The sequence below is a fragment of the Vipera berus genome (genome assembly GCF_964194415.1).
Source record: "Vipera berus genome assembly, chromosome: 1".
In the NCBI taxonomy this organism is placed as follows: domain Eukaryota; kingdom Metazoa; phylum Chordata; class Lepidosauria; order Squamata; family Viperidae; genus Vipera; species Vipera berus.
Window position 1 is genome coordinate 200,241,821 of NC_138202.1, and position 20,102 is coordinate 200,261,922.

The 20,102-nt window shown below is 43.0% G+C and overlaps 1 protein-coding gene across 2 annotated transcripts in view; it reads right to left on the reverse strand.

Annotated features, from left to right (window-relative positions):
* Positions 1-20,102, reverse strand: part of MACROD2 (mono-ADP ribosylhydrolase 2) — a 1,175,381-nt gene that overhangs the window by 86,366 nt on the left and 1,068,913 nt on the right. For both annotated transcript variants that reach the window (XM_081314693.1, XM_081314692.1), the window contains exons 11-12: positions 7,766-7,828; positions 5,804-5,869 (exon numbers count right to left, since the gene is read on the reverse strand). In XM_081314693.1, coding sequence (XP_081170819.1) covers positions 5,804-5,869; positions 7,766-7,828 — 129 coding nt within the window. The remainder of the gene's footprint in view (positions 1-5,803; positions 5,870-7,765; positions 7,829-20,102) is intronic.

The following is a 20,102-nucleotide window of genomic DNA, read 5'->3' on the forward strand; positions in this document are numbered from 1 at the left end:
TTTGAACATGACTCATAAAGCTACAGACATATAAGCTCTTTTCTGTCAGACAGAGACGTGAAAGCTGTGTAAAGTTGTATGGTTCCTTGGACTTTAGTTACTAACAAGGGTGGGGAGCTTTGCCTAAGAAGTCTTATTCAAATTCATTCATTCATTCATTCATTCATTCATTCATTCTGTATAGCTGTCCAACTCAGCCAAGTGACTTTGGGAGGCTTACAGTTCTAAAATTCTAAACAATTAAAACAATTAAAAAGGCGTGAAAACAATAAAATACAAAATAAGTAAATATAACAGCAGCCATGATGATTAATCAACTAATAGTGAAACCATGTAATGGGGTTGTTCACCCATTCTTAGCCCCAGGCCTGGGTACATAGCCAATTTGGATTATTCATTTGGATTACTTAAAAGTCTTTCTCAACTTCTTTGCCTACCAAAAACTCAGGTAAGTGTTTAAAATCAGCATTTTATTCAGTATGTGCCTCTAATTACTGAGCACTTCACAAATGGTTACTTGAAAAGACTTCAACATCCATTAAAAGAATATTAGCCACTGCTGAGTACAGATACTAACTACATCTACCATATTTTTCTTCAACAATAAAGGAATGCTTTCAAGGTTTTTTGTTTTCTTTGTACTTTATTTGAATTATTTTTCCTAAAGCTTTCAAATAATCCAACAACTGAATGATTTTAGAATTTTAGAATCTATTCAGATCTGCAATGTGTATCTTACAAAACTTTGCACCCGTCTGAAAGTATACAGTTAAATACTAGTTGAGACAGATACAGGGTTTAAAATAAAACATATTTTCCCTAATACCTACTTAATTTCAACTTAGTATATAGGAAAGCAGAAATATTTTCTATACAGTTTTCCCATAGGAACCTAAGCTTCATGAACACCTGGAAATATAATAATTGGTACCTTAATTTTAAGTAATTAACATATGATTTAATTTAGTTGACCTTCAAATGCACAATTACTTTTATTAAGTTGTAATGAATTAAAATTAGTATATTATGCAAAAGGGGTACGTAATGTGACAGATACTATTTTTTTCCTCTGTATAGTTAAATCAGGACATGGAGCAACTGATAATGAAGGTGACTGCTAATGTGATGCAAAAGCTTTCTCCTCGAGGTCATATATTTAAAAGAGCTATGGACAGTAATAATAAATGTCAGTTTTAAATCTGGAAAGGAGCCAGTCATGTAAGTTGGGGCCACAATTCTCTGAATTTTCAGCCATTATGTTGTCATCCTTAATGTACCTAGACAAAAACAGATTGAGGATGGCTGTCCTCAATATAGTGTCATGTATGTGACATTTATATTAAAAAAAATCCTTTTTATGCATAAAACAAGTACTAGTAATTTCAACAGGAACCAGACTGTGCCACATCATCCTGGCAAAGCTGTTTTTGTTTGCAGAACTGCAGTCAGTTGCTAATTGCTTGCCCCTGCATGCTTTGAAACCTCTTTTTTATTTTTGGATCCAGAACACTGTACAACTATCTCAAAAATTGTTATATAATGTGTATTAAAACGTAAAAATAAATAGCTTATTTGCATGCACTAATTTGCATGGAGTGAGAAAGATTACATTTCATTTTGAGCTGTCATTCAGTTTGGGATATTTTAAAATATGCAAGTCCAGTATTCTTTCTAATTTTCTACTTTAAATCTATATCTCACTTAAAAGAAAAAGATGGGATTTTTTTATGATCCACTGACAGTATGAAAGCTCATCTCAAAAAACAGTGACATACAATTGTACATACATGAGAATATTCAGTAATAAATTCTGTAATAGTTTGAAAACATTGAAAGATTAGTGGTTGAAAGTGACTCATTTTAACTGCTATATCTTTATAGGGTACTATATTATTATTGATAATCAAAGCTTAAATAATCTTAAATAAGTGCCTTTCTTCTCTTAAATTGGCCCTAAAATGTTACTACTACACTCTCTCTCTCTCTCTCTCTCTCTCTCTCTCTCTCTCTCTCTCTCTCTCTCTCTCTCTCTGTGTGTGTGTGTGTGTGTTCTCATAATGGGACTAGCATAGCTGCATTCATTCATTAATACTAAGGGTTTAACTTTGTGCTGAAGAACGCTCTTAAACCAGAATTTGTCTGTTGGAGATGAGCCTGAGTGGACTGGGAGAAATTACAGAGCAGTTGGGATTTTCTTGGGAAAAGACAAGCCAAGTAAAGCAAGCCCAGATGGTAGATCTGTACATTTCAAGACTAATCTCAAGTATAGGACAAAGAAACGGAACAAGTTGCAGAGACTGCAAGATATCATATTTCTGGTGGAAGCAATATACTGGTCTGGGAGACAGGGAAATAGTCTGAATAAATATGAACTTATTTACAAACACTACCTCATTTAAAGGTTTAATAGACATGAGGTGCCCCTGTTCAGATTCCATGTAACAATTAAGAAAAAAAGATCAGGTGTAAAGTCATATTAAGCATAGTAGCAACTCATAAATGGCAGAGTGGTATATACCATATTTCTTTTTTTTAAAACCCTTCATCTTTCTTTGACTGTGGTATAAATGAAAATATAGAAAGAGTGAAAGAGTGTTGACTGCTCTTTGGAGAATTCTAACACTATATTTAGAATTAAATGACACCAAAAGTATCATTTTTGTCGTAATAAACCAGCAGCATCTCTGAAAAATTGTGTTGCTGTGACTGAAGGCATGCCCATGTTCTACGAATAATGCCATCATGTGCATATACAAAAGATAAAAGCCTTTGGTTGCAAAACTGCACTCTCCATGTTTTGGACTTTGACTCCCCTGAGGATGTCTATGTACCACACTGAGGTAATTTACTTATTGGTCAACCTAGCTGTGTCAAGCATAGAAAGAAAGTATGAAAAAAAAACATTGCTCAATTGCTAACTTGGAATGGAAGATGATGAGGAGGCATCTGTCTCTCTCTCTCTGTGTGTATTTGTCTCCCTCTCTCTGTATTTTTAAAAACTGGAAAGTGTTCCAGTTGGAAAAATGCCATCTAAGGGTCCCCCCACCCCCGTGAAATTACTTAGTCTGTATCCCAAAGATGGACGGATCAAAGTAAGCAGATAGAGAAATGTTATAAAAACTATTCTGCTGATGAGCTCCTTACTAATCAAACTAGTTTTTTTCCCCTGCTGCTTCCTCCAAGGAAGTCCTATCGGGTTCTTCAACAAACAGATAAGGAGCCTATAGCCTCTCCTTTTCAATGTAAATGACCTGTCCATTCTTGCTATCAGTGTAATTAAGCCTTTGCTTTCCCTGCTCAGGTTACTTCTATCTTGCTTCCTTTGCTCATCAATAGACTAATTGCATGCAGCTTGGGGAGCAAGAAAGGCTCCTCCTCCCCCTACCAGATATGCTTTTACTGATATGAATGCAAAAATGCCAATCTCATGACCAATCCCCCGGCATTCTGAGAGGGGACTTCTCTTCCTCCATCCAAGGTTGGTCCTAGGTGGTATAATGGAAGCTCAAGTTCCAGCTCAAGGCCTCTGTTTTCTGGGGTGCCACAGGACTCGACTCTTCCCCTACTCTTATTTAACATCTGTACAAAACCACTGGGTAGGATTATCTGCAGCACAGGACAAGGTTAACTGTCAATAGTATGTTGATAAAACTCAGCTATATACAATATGTCTGCCCTGAACCACCAAAGTGATGCTACTTAAGTGCTTTCTCAGTACATGGAGGCTGTGTAGACCAAAACTAGAAAGAATTGGCTTTGGCTCATCCCTGACGAGACTGAAAAGCCATGAGTTTTAGGGTCTCTGGCACCTAGTGATTGGATATCATTTAACTCTGGTTGGAACTCACACTCCCCATAGAAGAATTGGTAAACAATCTGGAGGTTATCTTGCTCATAGATCCCACTTGGGCTGGTGATTGCCATGGCTAGCAAGACTTTTCCATAGTTACATCCTGTGCACTAGTTAGGCCCGTTCCTAGATCAAGAAGCATTACTCACAGTCATCAGTTCCTTAGTAATCTTTCAATTACACTAATATACCAGACTATCCTTGAATGGCATTCAGACATTTCAATTATTCAGCTATTCCAAAACACAGCAGCATATGCAGAATGCCATGATGTACCCCATATAACACTATGACATGAATTATACTGACTCCTAGTTAGCTTCTAGGTGCAATTCAAAATGCTAATTTTCCTCTTTAAAGCCCCCACATGTCATGGGGTGAGATCTTGTGGCATGACCTATTCCTGATGGAGTTCTTTTTTCTTCCCTATTTGATCTTGCAGAACAGTAATTCTCCAAGTCCCATTGATAAAACTGTTAACTGATGGCCCCCACAAACTATGTTGAAGATTAAAACTATGTTTATTATTATTGGTTAGAGCAACAGAATATTGCAAGATTGTGCTTTCCTCCCATTCCTAAGTTATACTTATGTGAATTCAGGAGGTGTCTAACTGAGCTTTGTACACATGCCTTCTTCTTGCTTTGGATTTAAGTCACACTTCTCCACTTGTTGCATTGGTAATGGATATGGTTTGTCGTTGTTAAAATAACCTTCTTTACTCTGTATATGTGATTGAACTGTCATGATGCCGGTCTTATGAACAGCCTCCCCCTGAGATACGGACAGCCCCAACCTTATCGGTTTTGCAGAAAGTTCCAAAACTGGGACCTGGGTTGTTGATGGAGCTCTGGCATGGATGTACTTTTGTTTGACACTGATAACATAATTATTTAGGTGACTTGATCCAGTTTCTTTTGAATGATATTTTCATTACTTGATTAGGTTTTATTTGTGTTCACTGTCCAGACTTCCCTGGGAAAATGGGGAGCTATACAAATGTAATAAATCAATATACTGTACCATATAATGCATTAATTTTCCACTGAGCTTGTATGAATGCTGTATGCTGGCACAGAAAGACCCTGCTTTGAATTATTCACAGCTACAATTTTTAAAATTGTGTTCCATGCTCATCACTGAGGGATCCAGAGGAATGAAAAAGAAGCATTTCCAATTAATGCAGTGATGTCATGCAAGAACAGTACGATTCCATACTTCATTTCTTGTTCAAAGATGAGCAACCCAAGAGGGTGAAACTCAGTTGGAAAGATTAAATTAGGTATCAGCTCTCTGTTTTCTCAACTTGCTGTCGTTTGTTCCCCTTATTCCTTGATTTTTAAGTATTAATCAAAGACTCAAGCACTTCTAAAAACAACCTGCCTAGAAAAACTGCCGGTACTTATCCATGTAATCTCCAGGAATCAAAACTACCAAAAACAACAACAACAACAACAACAACAACAAAAACCCCACCAACCCCAACAAACACACACAAAAAAGACCAGAGTGCCCAGCACAATCTATCATAAATGAAGAGGACCTTTCCTCAGCTCTGCCTTGGGTAGTCAATCATGTTTTCTTTCCTTTTAGACCACACTGCAGCAGACCGGATCAAATGTTACTGTCATAGAAGCAAGCATACATTTATGTATGTGAGCATTCCCACAGATATGTGTCTCACAGTTCTCTGTGACCCACAAAATATTTTTATGGGAAATCTATAATAACTGCAGCTGAAAATGCATGCCATCGATCCCCACTGGCAACTACGATGCCAAGTGGTTCATTAAAAAGGCTTTTCTCAAAGACATCCCAGAAGTACTTATCTGGCATCTGGCCTTTAAAAGCTTGAGTGTGGGTTTTCGTAGGCTTAACAGAAAATATTGCTTTTTAAAATCCCCTTTGAGGATTTTGGATTTGGTTTTTCTTAGCCAGTTTCATGATTGGTACCTTTTTCCTCACCCAGGTTCTCTCCTCCATCTGCTGGGCTGCTTGGAATTGTAGATACCGCCTCATCTGTTTTGAAAAGAAAGAAATGGTAGATATTAGGATATAATTTGAATGCAGTAATGAGTGTAAATGGTTACACCTGCAATGAAATATATAGGTTATGCATTTCATTACCTGAAATCCCCTTTTCTTTTCTCTCGTGGAACAATAATCAGAGTGAGATTTGTAAACACACTCAATTTCCATACAGATTTAAATGGTTGGAGGCACGGGTACCAACATTTTGTATAATTGAATTTCAAGTTCTACTTAGAGTCATTCTATTTTATACTGTCCTTGACTGAATATTTAGCTTTACCCTTTTTTTGACTGTGAATAATAGCAAACTCTTTCTCATTCTGCCCATTCTGCCATTTATTCACCTTTCTGTTTTGTTTTGTTTTTTCACAGAGGAAAAAGAATTTGCAGAAAGTATTTTATGTTGCAATAATAACATTAAAGGTAAAGGTAAAGGTTCCCCCGCACATGCGTGCTAGTCGTTTCCTACTCTAGGGGCCGGTGCTCATCTCCGTTTCAAAGCCGAAGAGCCAGCGCTTGTCTGAGGACGTCTCCGTGGTCATGTGGCCGGCATGACTAGACGCCAAAGGCGCACGGAACGCTGTTACCTTCCCACCGCAGAAGAAGATCTGAGAGTGAAAATTTAAATCTTCCTCTTACATCACATAACCCGAAGATAAAGCAGTTAAGAAAACAGACACATTGCCATACTTCCAATTCTTCCATATTTTAAAATGATGTCCTCCCCCCCCCCCCAACAGCAGTCTCAATGAAACTAAAGTGCATGACTGCGCATGTGCAGATGCTGGCCAAGAAAACACTGAGGAACAATTAGAAAAGTCGGGTGGACAGAAAAAGCCCACCTGCCTTTGAAAGCCTCAAGAGAGCCTTGTGCTTATGAATGAACAGCTGAACAATTGGAGCCAGCGGAGTTATTTCGCAGAATGGGTGCAAGGCTTTTGGACATAGTGCTTCTTCTCCAGACTGTAACAAGAGAACGGGGATGAAGGGCATTTTGCTGTAACGTATATTTAACTCTTTAGAAACAGCAACAATGCAGTATACACAGATCGAATGGCTGAATAATGTAGGATGGATAGCTTGGCTGCTTTGCTCTATTGCACTGAGTGATTGGGCCTCCCCTGCTGTAGCTCTCAGGTATTAATAAAAGTTTTCCAACCTGATAGAAACACTTTCTGTAAAAGATGAGTTGTGCTACTTGAAGTAAATATGTGCAAGCTACAGAATATAAGACGTTAAATCATACGATGTATGGAAAGCAGAAGAATTCCTTCTGACTATAGTACAACCTTTCTCTATTTCTGTTCAGTTTTAAAAATGCAGTTTCAATCACAGATATATATTATACTCAGGTTTTTTTTATGAGTTTCAACATTTATTTTCAAGGGTTGTATTTGCGTGCCCTGGCTCTTTCTTCATCAAAAGCCAGTAATCCAATTTGTAACTACTGTGTAGAAAAGCAGTTATTCAGAAGCTAAATCAACAGAATAAATGCATCACAGTGCAGGTTTATTCCCAGTCGAAGAGGTCCTTCATCTCTTCAAGCTATTCTCTACACATTCTTCCCTTCCTTTGATGTCTGAACTTTATACCTTGCTGCTGTAAACACTCTCTGCTGAAGAGGTTTCTAGGATCAACTCCACCTTAGGAGAATGTGCTGTCAATTACTAACAGGAAACCCTACATTCCGGGGCTGGAAGGAATGCATTCACTCATAATGAATAGGGCTCTGGGCTCCAGTGGGAAAGCTGCACAAGCCCTGACTTAATCCTGTGGAAATGTACAAATGTTGTCAGTCAATAGCATTGATTCAGATTATTGCTCACCAAGGTTCAGAAAGCCTGGCTGATAGAACACTTTAACAGATCTCAGCATAATACGAACCTGCTTCTTGGCTTGGATGCTCCAGTTCATCACTGCTTGGCTTCGCTTCTGTGCCATTGTCACCTGCCAGAAAACAACAGTCATAGAGGGTTATAAACCACATTTCTGATTGTTAAGCAGGCAAACTCAGTAGGAACTGCAGCCAATGTAAGCGGGCTGATGGCACTACATGTAACGAACCCAACAAGGGAAGCATAGATGAGCCAAACGTAAAGAGCGACAATCACAGGATCAGATCCAAATGTAGACATTTTTAGAATTGATCTATTAATTGGGCCATGACTAACTTAAATCCTATTGATTCTTGATGTAGGACTAAACCAGATTCACCCCCTCTTAATAATGAATATTTAACATTCTTCTTCCCAGTGGAATTGGGGATTGGGGATTCCATACCATTTTACACAGTTGCCTTCAATCCTGGAAAAGTTGCATAGACAGTCAAAATGCTTTCATAGCCATTAGGATTCTACAGTATGCAGCATAATTTGCACGTGTTTTTAGGACCAATACTGTATAATGTATAAATCTGGAGGACCACTAGATGGCAACATAATAATAGAGAGGCAGCAAGTCTACTTTATTGCTATGTAGTTGTTGCCTGGAATTTTATTGCCCAGATATAGTAATTATAAGATTTTTATTTTTTTATTTGGCTTAGGTTCAACAGGAATTTCTATGTGTGACTGGGGAGTATTGCAGTTTCCTTCAATTTTATCACCCACTTTAGACTGCTTTGGAAGTTCCACAATTTTTCTAAATTAAAGAGATGCAGTCATAAAAGATGAAAGCCGAAAACGAGTGAAAACAACTTGAAACACTACTATTAATAAAAATCCCTATATCTTTGATTCCCAAGCTTAAATACCGTATATACTTGAGTATAAGCCGAATTTTTCAGCCCACTTTTTGGGCTGAAAAATTCCACTTCGGCTTATACTCCAGTCAACAAAAAAACTTACCGAGGACTTGTGCGCGGCCGAGGCTTTGGTGCTTCCGGGATCGCGCGCACCTCTCCCAAGCCACCTCCGTCCGAGACCTGCCGAAGTTTGGGGAGGTTTGGGGAGGTGCGCGCGCACCTCCCCAAACCTCCCCAAACGGCAGGTCTCCGTTCCTCCGCGCCCTGCCTGCCTGCTTCTTTCCGCAGCGGAAAGAAGCAGGCAGGCAGGGCGCGGAGGAACGGAGACCTGCCGACGTTTGGGGAGGTTTGGGCGCCTCCCCAAACGTCGGCAGGTCTCCGTTCCTCCTGCTGACGTTTGGGGAGGTTTGGGCACCTCCCCAAACCTCCCCAGGTCTCCGTTCCTCCGCGCAGACCTGCCGACGTTTGGGGAGGTTTGGGCGCCTCCCCAAACGTCGGCAGGTCTCCGTTCCTCCTGCCGACGCTTGGGGAGGTTTGGGCACCTCCCCAAACCTCCCCAGGTCTCCGTTCCTCCGTGCAGACCTGCCGACGTTTGGGGAGGTTTGGGCGCCTCCCCAAACCTCCCCAGGTCTACGTTCCTCCGCGCAGACCTGCCGACGTTTGGGGAGGTTTGGGCGCCTCCCCAAACCTCCCCAGGTCTCCGTTCCTCCTGCCGACGTTTGGGGAGGTTTGGGCACCTCCCCAAACCTCCCCAGGTCTCCGTTCCTCCGCGCAGACCTGCCGACGTTTGGGGAGGTTTGGGCGCCTCCCCAAACCTCCCCAGGTCTCCGTTCCTCCGCGCAGACCTGCCGACGTTTGGGGAGGTTTGGGCGCCTCCCCAAACCTCCCCAGGTCTCCGTTCCTCCGCGCAGACCTGCTGACGTTTGGGGAGGTTTGGGCGCCTCCCCAAACCTCCCCAGGTCTCCGTTCCTCCTGCCGACGTTTGGGGAGGTTTGGGCGCCTCCCCAAACCTCCCCAAACGTCGGCAGGTCTCCGTTCCTCCTGCCGACGTTTGGGGAGGTTTGGGCACCTCCCCAAACCTCCCCAGGTCTCTGTTCCTCCGCGCAGACCTGCCGACGTTTGGGGAGGTTTGGGCGCCTCCCCAAACCTCCCCAGGTCTCCGTTCCTCCTGCCGACGTTTGGGGAGGTTTGGGCACCTCCCCAAACCTCCCCAGGTCTCCGTTCCTCCGCGCAGACCTGCCGACGTTTGGGGAGGTTTGGGCGCCTCCCCAAACCTCCCCAGGTCTCCGTTCCTGCTGCTTACATTTGGGGAGGTTTGGGCGCCTCCCCAAACCTCCCCAGGTCTCCGTTCCTCCGCGCAGACCTGCCGACGTTTGGGGAGGTTTGGGCACCTCCCCAAACCTCCCCAAACGTCGGCAGGTCTCCGTTCCTCCTGCCGACGTTTGGGGAGGTTTGGGCGCCTCCCCAAACCTCCCCAGGTCTCCGTTCCTCCTGCCGATGTTTGGGGAGGTTTGGGCGCCTCCCCAAACCTCGGCAGGTCTCCGTTCCTCCGCGCAGACCTGCCGACGTTTGGGGAGGTTTGGGCGCCTCCCCAAACCTCCCCAAACGTCGTGCAGACCTGCCGACGTTTGGGGAGGCGCCCAAACCTCCCCAAACGTCGGCAGGTCTGCGCGGAGGAACGGAGACCTGGGGAGGTTTGGGGAGGCGCCCAAACCTCCCCAAACGTCGGCAGGAGGAACGGAGACCTGGGGAGGTTTGGGGAGGCGCCCAAACCTCCCCAAACGTTGGCAGGTCTGCGCGGAGGAACGGAGACCTGGGGAGGTTTGGGGAGGCGCCCAAACCTCCCCAAACGTCGGCAGGAGGAACGGAGACCTGCCGACGTTTGGGGAGGTTTGGAGAGGCGCCCAAACCTCCCCAAACGTCGGCAGGTCTGCGCGGAGGAACGGAGACCTGCCGACGTTTGGGGAGGTTTGGGGAGGTGCGCGCGCACCTCCCCAAACCTCCCCAAACTTCGGCAGGTCTCCGGACGGCGGCGGCTTGGGAGAGGTGCGCGCGATCCTGGAAGCACCGAAGCCTCGGCCGCGCGCAAGTCCTCGGTAAGCTCCGGGCGGTCACTTGCTTCGCGTCTCCTGAGGGAAGGGGGGGCGACTGGAGCGGGCGTGTTTCCTCGCCTGCTGGGCACCGCGATTTGCCCGGGGAACGTGCGGGCCCCGAATGGCAGCGTGGAGCGAGGAAGCGGACAGCCAGGGCTTCCCCGAGAGCCGTGGCCACACAGGGTATTCCTGTGTATTCAGGCTTGCAAAATGGTGGATCGAGCCTCTGCTGGCGGCAGAGGCTTGCAGAGCGCGGATCCAGCCTCCGCCGGCGGCGGAGGCTTGCAGAACGGCGGATCGGCTTATACTCGAGTCAACAACTTTTCCCAGTTTTGGGGGGTGAAATTGGGGGTCTCGGCTTATACTCGAGTCGGCTTATACTCAAGTATATACGGTAATTTCTTTCTAGAAAATTTATTAATGTGACAATATTCTGAAGCAAGAAAAACTAAATGAGGGTTACCAAGCATACAGAAATCTTGCATAAAATCCTCATTATATTTACCTAATTTCATAGCCAGGAGGGAAGTATCTTTTGAAATGGATATATGCTAGCCTTTTACCAAATGACTATTATTTGCCCTAAAAAAAAGATTTTATTTTACCCTATAAGAAATTCTCTGGTAGAGTATTATTTTTATTTGTCAATTCTCCTGTCCAGTGCTTAGGTTGTCCAATTTTCTTGGATTGTCCAATTATACACATGACTGGTTTTCTTCTTCCTGAAACATTGTGCTATTTTTTTTCTTTTTAGTCATGTATTTTCTGTTTTGATTTATTCTGACTGCTAACTTTATGTTTGTAATAGTAATAATAATGACAGGAATAATTTTATTTTCCATTTCAAGGCTGCTAAGCTCTTTAACAGCTTCTAATTAAAAAGGGAGGGAAAGGAAGGAAGGAAGGAAGGAAGGAAGGAAGGAAGGAAGGAAGGAAGGAAGGAAGGAAGGAAGGGAGTATTTGCCTGGCTTAATCATTCCTGTTAACTTTTTTGTTAATCTTCAGGAATGCTTTAAACACCTGGATGGGTCCCTCAGGCACCAGGGTTAAAATATTAGGTGAGCTTTTTCATGGGAGTATATGTTGGTATGCCCTGTTTTATATAGTGGATTTTCTGTTGCGATATTGTGATTTGCTTTATTTATTTTATTGTTGCACATTACCCAGTGATTCATTTTTGTGAGTTGGGTGGCCCTACAACTCTTTAAATAGACAAAGAAAATAGTAATAATTACTACATCTACCATGCACCGAATTCCTCCAAATGCTTGACTTATTACAGAAAATGTGTGACAAATTACTTTAGGGCTGTGTGAAGTGGAAAGGCAAAATGTAGCCCTGTGGCTAAATTTCACTCACCGCATAATCCTCCCTTCCTCCTACTGACATTCATTTCTCTTGGTGTTTCAGATCCTAAACATAAAAGTAGTGCTTTGGCCCAATGATGTTTCTCAGAACAGCAACTTTCTAATTTCTGTTATGAATGAGCCAGATTACCTGTTGTCACCTGTTCAGAGCCCTGTGCTGGAAAGACAGTCACACAGTAAGCTGGCAGAGTAATTGCTTAAATCATATTGCCAAACTGTTGCATGTTCATTAAAAAAACCCTTTTCTAGGGAGAAAAGAGAAATGGTATAAACTTAATAATTATCAGCCTGCCTTTCCCTTCTAGTCCTGCCAAGATTTTTATACCTCTCTCTGCTGCTATACAGTTTCTGTATAGTTGCAATGTACGCACCCCTTTCTTTTATCTTTCAAGGATCTTAACACCAGAAAAGTGCAGAGGAATCTGACAAAGACTGAGGCAGAGGAAGGAAGGAAAAAGGAAGGACATCTAGACTAAATAAATGCTATCTTTGAATACGTTGTTGTAAATCCACTTTTCTTCAGTCTTTTTGGGGATGCTGTTGGTTAAAACAGCCAGCAGGTGGAGCTGGTGTAGAGGCATTTATTTTCTTTTAAACCCAGAGGTCCTGCCGCTTTGAGCTTCATTCTTCAGAGATCAGCTGCAGGGCAAGATCCTCAACTGGTATAAATCAGTGTCACTGCACCACATTCCAGACAACCATGGTGGGATCCCAGGAATTTTAGCTGGCTTCAACCACTGCATTACTGATTTTCATTGCCATCAACAAACAGCAAACTGTACTAATTTCTTAGGACTTCAGAGACCTTTCAATCTCTTTAAAATGTTCTTTGGTAAATTCTCTTTGTACATCTGAAGTGTTATGCAGAAAACAAGCAAAATTCAAATAAAGCCATGTTCTAATGCAAATATTATTCTGTTTTGGAGCATTATTCTTACCAGTCAAATGTTGGTTGCATCTTTTGTTGTGTAACAGTATTTTTCAGCAATAGTGATTTAAAGCAGAGGGCTGAGTTGAGAGGTTTTCACCAATTTATCCATTGTTTTACTGTTGTACTTGTTTCCTTGATTATGTATTTGCTTACTTGATAATTTTATGGATACAGACTGGCTCATAGTTTTACAGCACCTGCATTACCACTACCTCTTCTTCTCCTATTTTATACATCTCTGTTTTATTTTCTTTAGACTGTTTCTCTCAAATAGTATTCAATCATTACCACAGAGATGGGTAAATTTGCAGCCCTATCCATTAAAAGGTTAAATTCCACCATGATGTGCTGTGAAAATGACAAACATTTGTGTTCTGTCTAACAGAGGCCATCTTTTAAATAGAAAGAACATTGCTATTTTAATGTTTCCTTCCCTCTGTGTGGCTCAGAACTGACTGGAAGTGATGAACAACATGAATAGCAAATCTGTTCAATTAATGGAAATCCATTCACATGCATTGAATGTAGGATTCTCAGTGTAAGCCTGTTCAGTTTCATTGCCAACCAGTGTTGTGATGGATTGTTTGTTACTAAGTTTTTTTTTAAAAATCTCTATGGTTGCTAAATCACAGGATTTACACTTGTCCTAAAATGTAATGCGAGGAATATACATTGTTTAAAAAGTGGGCTGAATCCTTTAGGAAGTTTCTTTACATTTTGCATAAGAAACAGGGGAGACAATATATTTGTAAACTAATATTGGCAGATGTGAGATGGGGAGGACCTTATAGTGGCAGCTTTTCTTTTACCACAGAAATGTGTGTTTAATTTTAGCAGTACAAGGATTTACCTTAAATCTGTATCTTCTTGCAAAGAATGATGATCTGATCACTCCATAGTCAGGTGATGACACAATGATCAAGTTATCATTCTTTGCAAGAGTATGCAAGAGGGAAGAATAGCTGCCTACATTGAGGGAGGGAGGGAGGGAAGGAAGGAAGGAAGGAAGGAAGGAAGGAAGGAAGGAAGGAAGGAAGGAAGGAAGGAAAGAAGGAAGGAAGGAAGGAAGGAAGGAAGATCTTCCCCCTGAACATCCCAGAAAAAAATTTGTTTTCTTTACAGTTTCTCCCCTTTAATTCATTCCCAGTGCCTCTTCATGAACAGTAAAAATAAAAGGGACAGAAACAGTTTACTATTCATACTATGCTTTTTTTATTTATTTTCCAGAGAATTTCCTAGCTAAGGAGTAAAATTTGCACCAAAGTATAGCATATCTTTTGCCAGAAGCATGACTATTGCATTGAAATCAAGATCACCACCACCTTCTGTTTTACTGGAAGTATCCAAAATAGTCAGATGGCAGTCACCATGGAAGACCTGAGGATGGTGGTCTAGTCTACCCCTAACAAAGATTTGATATGAGCTCGGGATCTTTCAGAACACTGTGTTTATGGCATGGCCAGATTGAAATCTTCTGGCATTTAGTTGCTAATGTTACCCTGCAAGAAAAGAAAATCTGAAGCTGCAAAGGTAGAATTACAGTAGGAATTAGCTGCTAAGCTTGTAAGCCGCCCTGAGTCTTCGGAGAAGGGCGGGATATAAATGGAATTAAAATAAATAAAAAAAACATGGAATGTAAGAGTATGAACACAGGAAAGTTCAACACAGTGAAAAATGAAATGAAACAACTACAAACTGACAGCATCACTGAATTGTATGGATTTGGATCAGATACTTCAGTCAGAAGATCTTTATTACTCAAGACATGAAAAACTAAGAGGCAACAGCATTGCTTTTACATATATAGAGAGAAAGAAGATATAGCAAGAGCAGTACTCGGCTACAATGTAATCAATGACTGAATAATACCAATTAGACTTTGTGGACAGCCCTATAGTATAACAACCATTTTGGTTTATGCTGCAAGTAATGTGGAAGAAGAGAGCCAAATGGTAAATAAAATATCTGTTTCAAGAATGTTATAAACGCAGGTAATTTCTGAGCCAACTCATGAGGGAGGCCACACCCTTGACCTGATTTTCTTATCTGGACGGTGGTTGGATGATCTTGGTGGGGGCTTTCCATTTATTATGCCCCTGTCATGGACCGATCATCACCTCCTGCGGCTGGTCTTCCATTTTGCCACCCCCCGCCGTGGAGGTACGGAGCCAACTAGATGGTACCGCCCCAGACGCCTAATGGATCCTGAGAGATTCCAAGCGGCGCTGGGGTCTCCACCTGCCTCCATTGCTCACAGCTCGGCGGATGCCTTAGTGGAAGCCTGGGAAAGGGCAGCCACTGAGGCACTCGACCGGGTTGTACCCTTGCGGCCCCTGACCCGGCGCAGATCCCAGCGAGCTCCATGGTTCTCCGCGGAGCTCCGGGAGATGAAGCGTCGGAAACGGGGCCTAGAGAGCTGCTGGAGGTCCAGCCGATCTGAACCCGACCGATTGCGGTTAAGAACCTACATTAGGTCTTATCTCGCTGCGATGAGGGAGGCGAGGTGTAATTACTTCTCCACCCTCATCGCGTCCGCAGATAATCGCCCGGCCGCCTTGTTTAGGGTGACTCGCTCCCTTCTTAATCAGGAGGTGAGGGAGGATCCCTTGCAGGGTCGTGCCGAGGAGTTTGGTCAACATCTGTCGGATAAAATCGCTCGGATTCGGACCGGTTTGGACTCCAGCTGGGCAGAGTCTGACGATCAGGACACGGGCGGTCTTGTCAATGTTATCTGGGAGGAGTTTGATTCTGTGACCCCTGATGAAGTGGACAGGATTATGGGGAAGCTGAGTTCCACCACATGTTTATTGGACCCGTGCCCTTCTTGGCTGGTTTATGCAGCTAGGGAGAGGACACGAGGCTGGCTCCAGGCGGTTATATCTGCTTCTTTGAGTGAGGGTTGTTTCCCCACCATCTTGAAGGAGGCGGTGGTGAGACCTCTCCTCAAGAAGCCTGCCTTGGACCCAGCTGTATTGAACAACTTTCGTCCAGTCTCCAACCTTCGCTTTCTTGCGAAGGTTGTTGAGAGTGTGGTGGCGCATCAGCTCCCTCTGGTCCTGGATGAAGCGGATTATCTGGACCCTTACCAATCGGGTTTCAGGCCCGGGCACAGCACGGAGACGGCATTGGTCGCTCTGGTGAATGATCTCTGGAGGGCTCGGGATAGGGGGTATTCCTCTGTCCTAGTCCTATTAGACCTCTCGGCGGCTTTCGATACCATCGACCATGGTATCCTGCTGCAGCGTCTCAGGGGATTGGGAGTGGGAGGCACGGTTTTTCAGTGGTTCTCCTCCTATCTCCTGGGACGCTCGCAGTCGGTGTTGGCAGGGGGGCAGAGGTCGACCCCTAGGACTCTCGCTTGTGGAGTTCCTCAGGGGTCGGTCCTCTCGCCTCTCCTGTTCAACATCTATATGAAACCGCTGGGTGAGATCATTCGTGGTTTTGGAGTTGGGTATCATCAATATGCTGATGATACCCAACTTTTTATTTCGACCCCAAACCACCCCAGTGATGCCCTCGCTGTGATGTCCCGTTGCCTGGAGGCGGTTCGGGTCTGGATGGGGAGGAACAGACTTCAACTCAACCCTGACAAGACTGAGTGGCTGTACATTCCGGCTTCCCGAGACACCTGGGATGTTCCACCTCTTTCTATGGGGGGTGAGCTTTTACCCCCTGTGGATAGGGCTCGCAACTTGGGAGTCCTCCTAGATTCACGACTCACTTTGGAGGATCACATAGTGGCCGTGACTAGGGGGGCTTTTGCCCAGGTTCGCCTGGTGCGCCAGTTGCGGCCCTATCTGGACCGGGAGGCCTTGTGTACGGTCACTCATGCGCTCGTGACCTCTCGCCTAGACTACTGTAACACTCTCTACATGGGACTTCCCTTGAAGACTACTCGGAGGCTCCAACTGGTACAGAATGTGGCCGCGAGAGTTGTCTTGGGAGTTTCCCGGTACTCCCATGTTACACCTTTGCTCCGTGAGCTGCATTGGTTACCAGTTGTCTTCCGGGTAAGGTTCAAGGTTTTGGTTATGATCTTTAAGTCCCTACATGGCATGGGTCCGCGATACCTCGAGGACCACCTGCTGCCGGCGTCGACTCCCCTCCGCCCTGTGCGCGCCCACAGAGAGGGCCTCCTCAGGGTGCCTCCTGTCAAGGAATGTCGACTGGTGGCCCCCAGGGGGAGGGCCTTCTCTGTGGGTGCTCCGGCGTTATGGAACCAACTGCCGGTTGAGCTCCGGATGGCATCAGACCTCCGATCCTTCCGTCGCGGGTTGAAGACCCATTTATTCGAACTAGCGGGTCTGGCCTGATGGGGGTACTTGGGTTGTTTATAGGTTTGTTTTATTATTCTGGTTTTAACTTGGGCATTAATTTAATTATCTTTTAATGTTTGTACTGTTGTTTATATTTATGCCCTGTGAACCGCCCTGAGTCCCTTTGGGAGAAGGGCGGTATAAAAATCTCAATAAATCTAAATCTAAATCTAATAAACAAAAGACCAACCTTGAGAAAAAAATGGAATATTAGGCCTTTTGATTTAAGATGCTGGCAATAATTATATTTGACGCGGTGGCTCAGTGGGTTAGGATGCTGAGCTTTTCGATCAGAAGGTCAGCAGTTTGGCGGGTCAAATCCCAAGTGCCGCGTAACAGAGTGAGCGCCTGTTGCTCGTCCCAGCTTCTGCCAACCTAGCAGTTCAAAAGCACGTAAAAATGCAAGTAGAAAAATAGGGACCACTACGGTGGGAAGGTAACAGAGTTCTGTGCGCCTTTGGCGTCTAGTCATGCCGGCCACATGACCACGGAGACGTCCTCGGACAAGCGCTGGCTCTTCAGCTTTGAAACGGAGATGAGCACCGGCCCCTAGAGTCGGAAACAACTAGCACGCATGTGCGGGGGAACCTTTACCTTTACCTTTAATAATTATATAATGAGCACTTTTGTGGGAATCACTTTGTCTACTCTAAGTTAAAAAAGAAATCTGAGATTTTACGATTTCAGACATTGAAAATAGAGGGGACTAAAGATTCCAGGCAGAAAAGGGAACTAAAGATTCCAGGTGCAAAAGGCAAAAGCTAAAGGCCTGTCTCTATAAGAGAGAGAAAACAACTAAAGTGGATATGCGAGTGACAAGCCAAGAACTGACCTGAATAAGGACTTTTTACTAGACTTACAAAAGAAGTTGGTTACAGCCTTGGAGAAATCTTTGAGATAGGGGAAAAAAATGAAGACAAGGAAGAAGAAGAAGAAGAAGAAGAAGAAGAAGAAGAAGAAGAAGAAGAAGAAGAAGAAGAAGAAGAAGAAGAAGAAGAAGAAGAAGAAGAAGAAGAAGAAGAAGAAGAAGAAGAAGATCATAGTAGTTCTGTCCTCCCCTCCCTTTCATTCTTCTCCTCCTCTTCATCTTTAACCTGCTCACTTTGAATTAGCCAAGGATTCACCATGCTCTCAGGGTGAATCTGGGACAGGGTGAACTAATGTGATCCATAAAATTAGAATCAAAATAAAAAGAAAACACAGCCAAAGTAGATATATATTTTTCCAGCATTCAGACATCCAGAATAGACCTCTAGATATATGGATGAAAATTAAGATTACCAAAACCCTGTCTAACAACTGGATCACATCACAAGGACTAGAACATGACTTACCAAGAATAATGCTGAAGGCAGCTGCAAAGCTATTCTAATTACATTTAGAATGAGCAAATTAATTTTATGTGACTGTAAGTCATACCAGTGATGGAATAACCAGCATGTTTTGTTGTATAAACTATACTAAGTCATGAAATGTTACCAAAAGCATATGGCTAAAGGCAATTAGTTGTCAATGCATAGACAGGGATAGGGGAGCCAAAGGAGATAAAAATAGAGAGAGAAAGGAAACGAGAATGGTTATATTATGCAAATACTACACAGCTCCAAAGGAATTTCTTTTCAGTCCTCAGCAAATATTTTTTTAAAAAAATGTTTGCAGATGACAGTCACCCACTGAACATCTTTTATTGATGAGGAACTTTTTCCTAATTACTTCTTTCTACTGACACTAGAAGCAAAGCAAATGGAACGGGTTTTAATAGTGTGTGTCTCTGGCAAAGAAGCAAGACTATTTATCTGGTTGCTAACTTCACCCTTTTCTCTCATTTGTTTTCTGCTCGTCAAGGGTACATGCAAAATTACCAACTAGCATTCATCCTGAGGCCGTATTAGTAATAAAAAATATCTTTTCCTTCCCTCAGCTTGACAATGTATGATTTTTCCCCCCTCTAACATAAACTAGAAATAAACTAGAAATTGTTAGATGGCAACTGCCACATGCAATCTTTTATTAATGATAAGTGATTCGTAATGATCTGTTATTCCTTCCAAAGATGATAGAATCTCACTTTTTTTTAGCCAGAAAATGTAAATAGATTCAAGTTCTATATAATGTGAAACAGGAACTTCTGTCTGCTGCTGTGAGGAAAAAGAACCCATTTAAATGCAAGAGTTTGCACATTATAATGGCACAGCACAGACAAAATTAGCCCATCTGTTGCTGAAATTTGCTGCAAGGACTTTGTTTTCCTTGCCAAACTAGTCACTGACAATTATTAAGAGCCTATTCTCTGCTTAGTTTTTTGTTTTTTGTTTTTAAAAAAGTTAAGAGTTGATATTCAAATTTATAATTGGTAAAACAAAAACAGCAATAGTAAAAAAAAAAATCCAGTAATCTTGCTCACAAAGAAGACAAGATTTATTTAAAAAGAAAAAAAATAGAAATCACAGAAACTTGTCAAAACCTGTATATAGTATTTTCTCACTACTTTTCTGGAGTTGCATTGAGTATTAAAGGAGGCAAGGCTCAATGTTTGCTAAAGTAACAGTCCCAAGATGAAACAGCGGATGCAAAAATTAGCAAAAAGCAGAAGATAATCTGCAGAGTCCTTGGTGCTCTGTGTTGTTTACGGTTTGATTGTTCATCTGGTATTAATGCTGGTGTTAATCCCTCTTTATCTGGGTGTTGATTGTTGGCCAAGAGGTGTTCTGGTATTTTTGTTGCCTTTTTAGCTTTTGTATTGTCTAAATGTGGTTTATTTCTATGTGCCT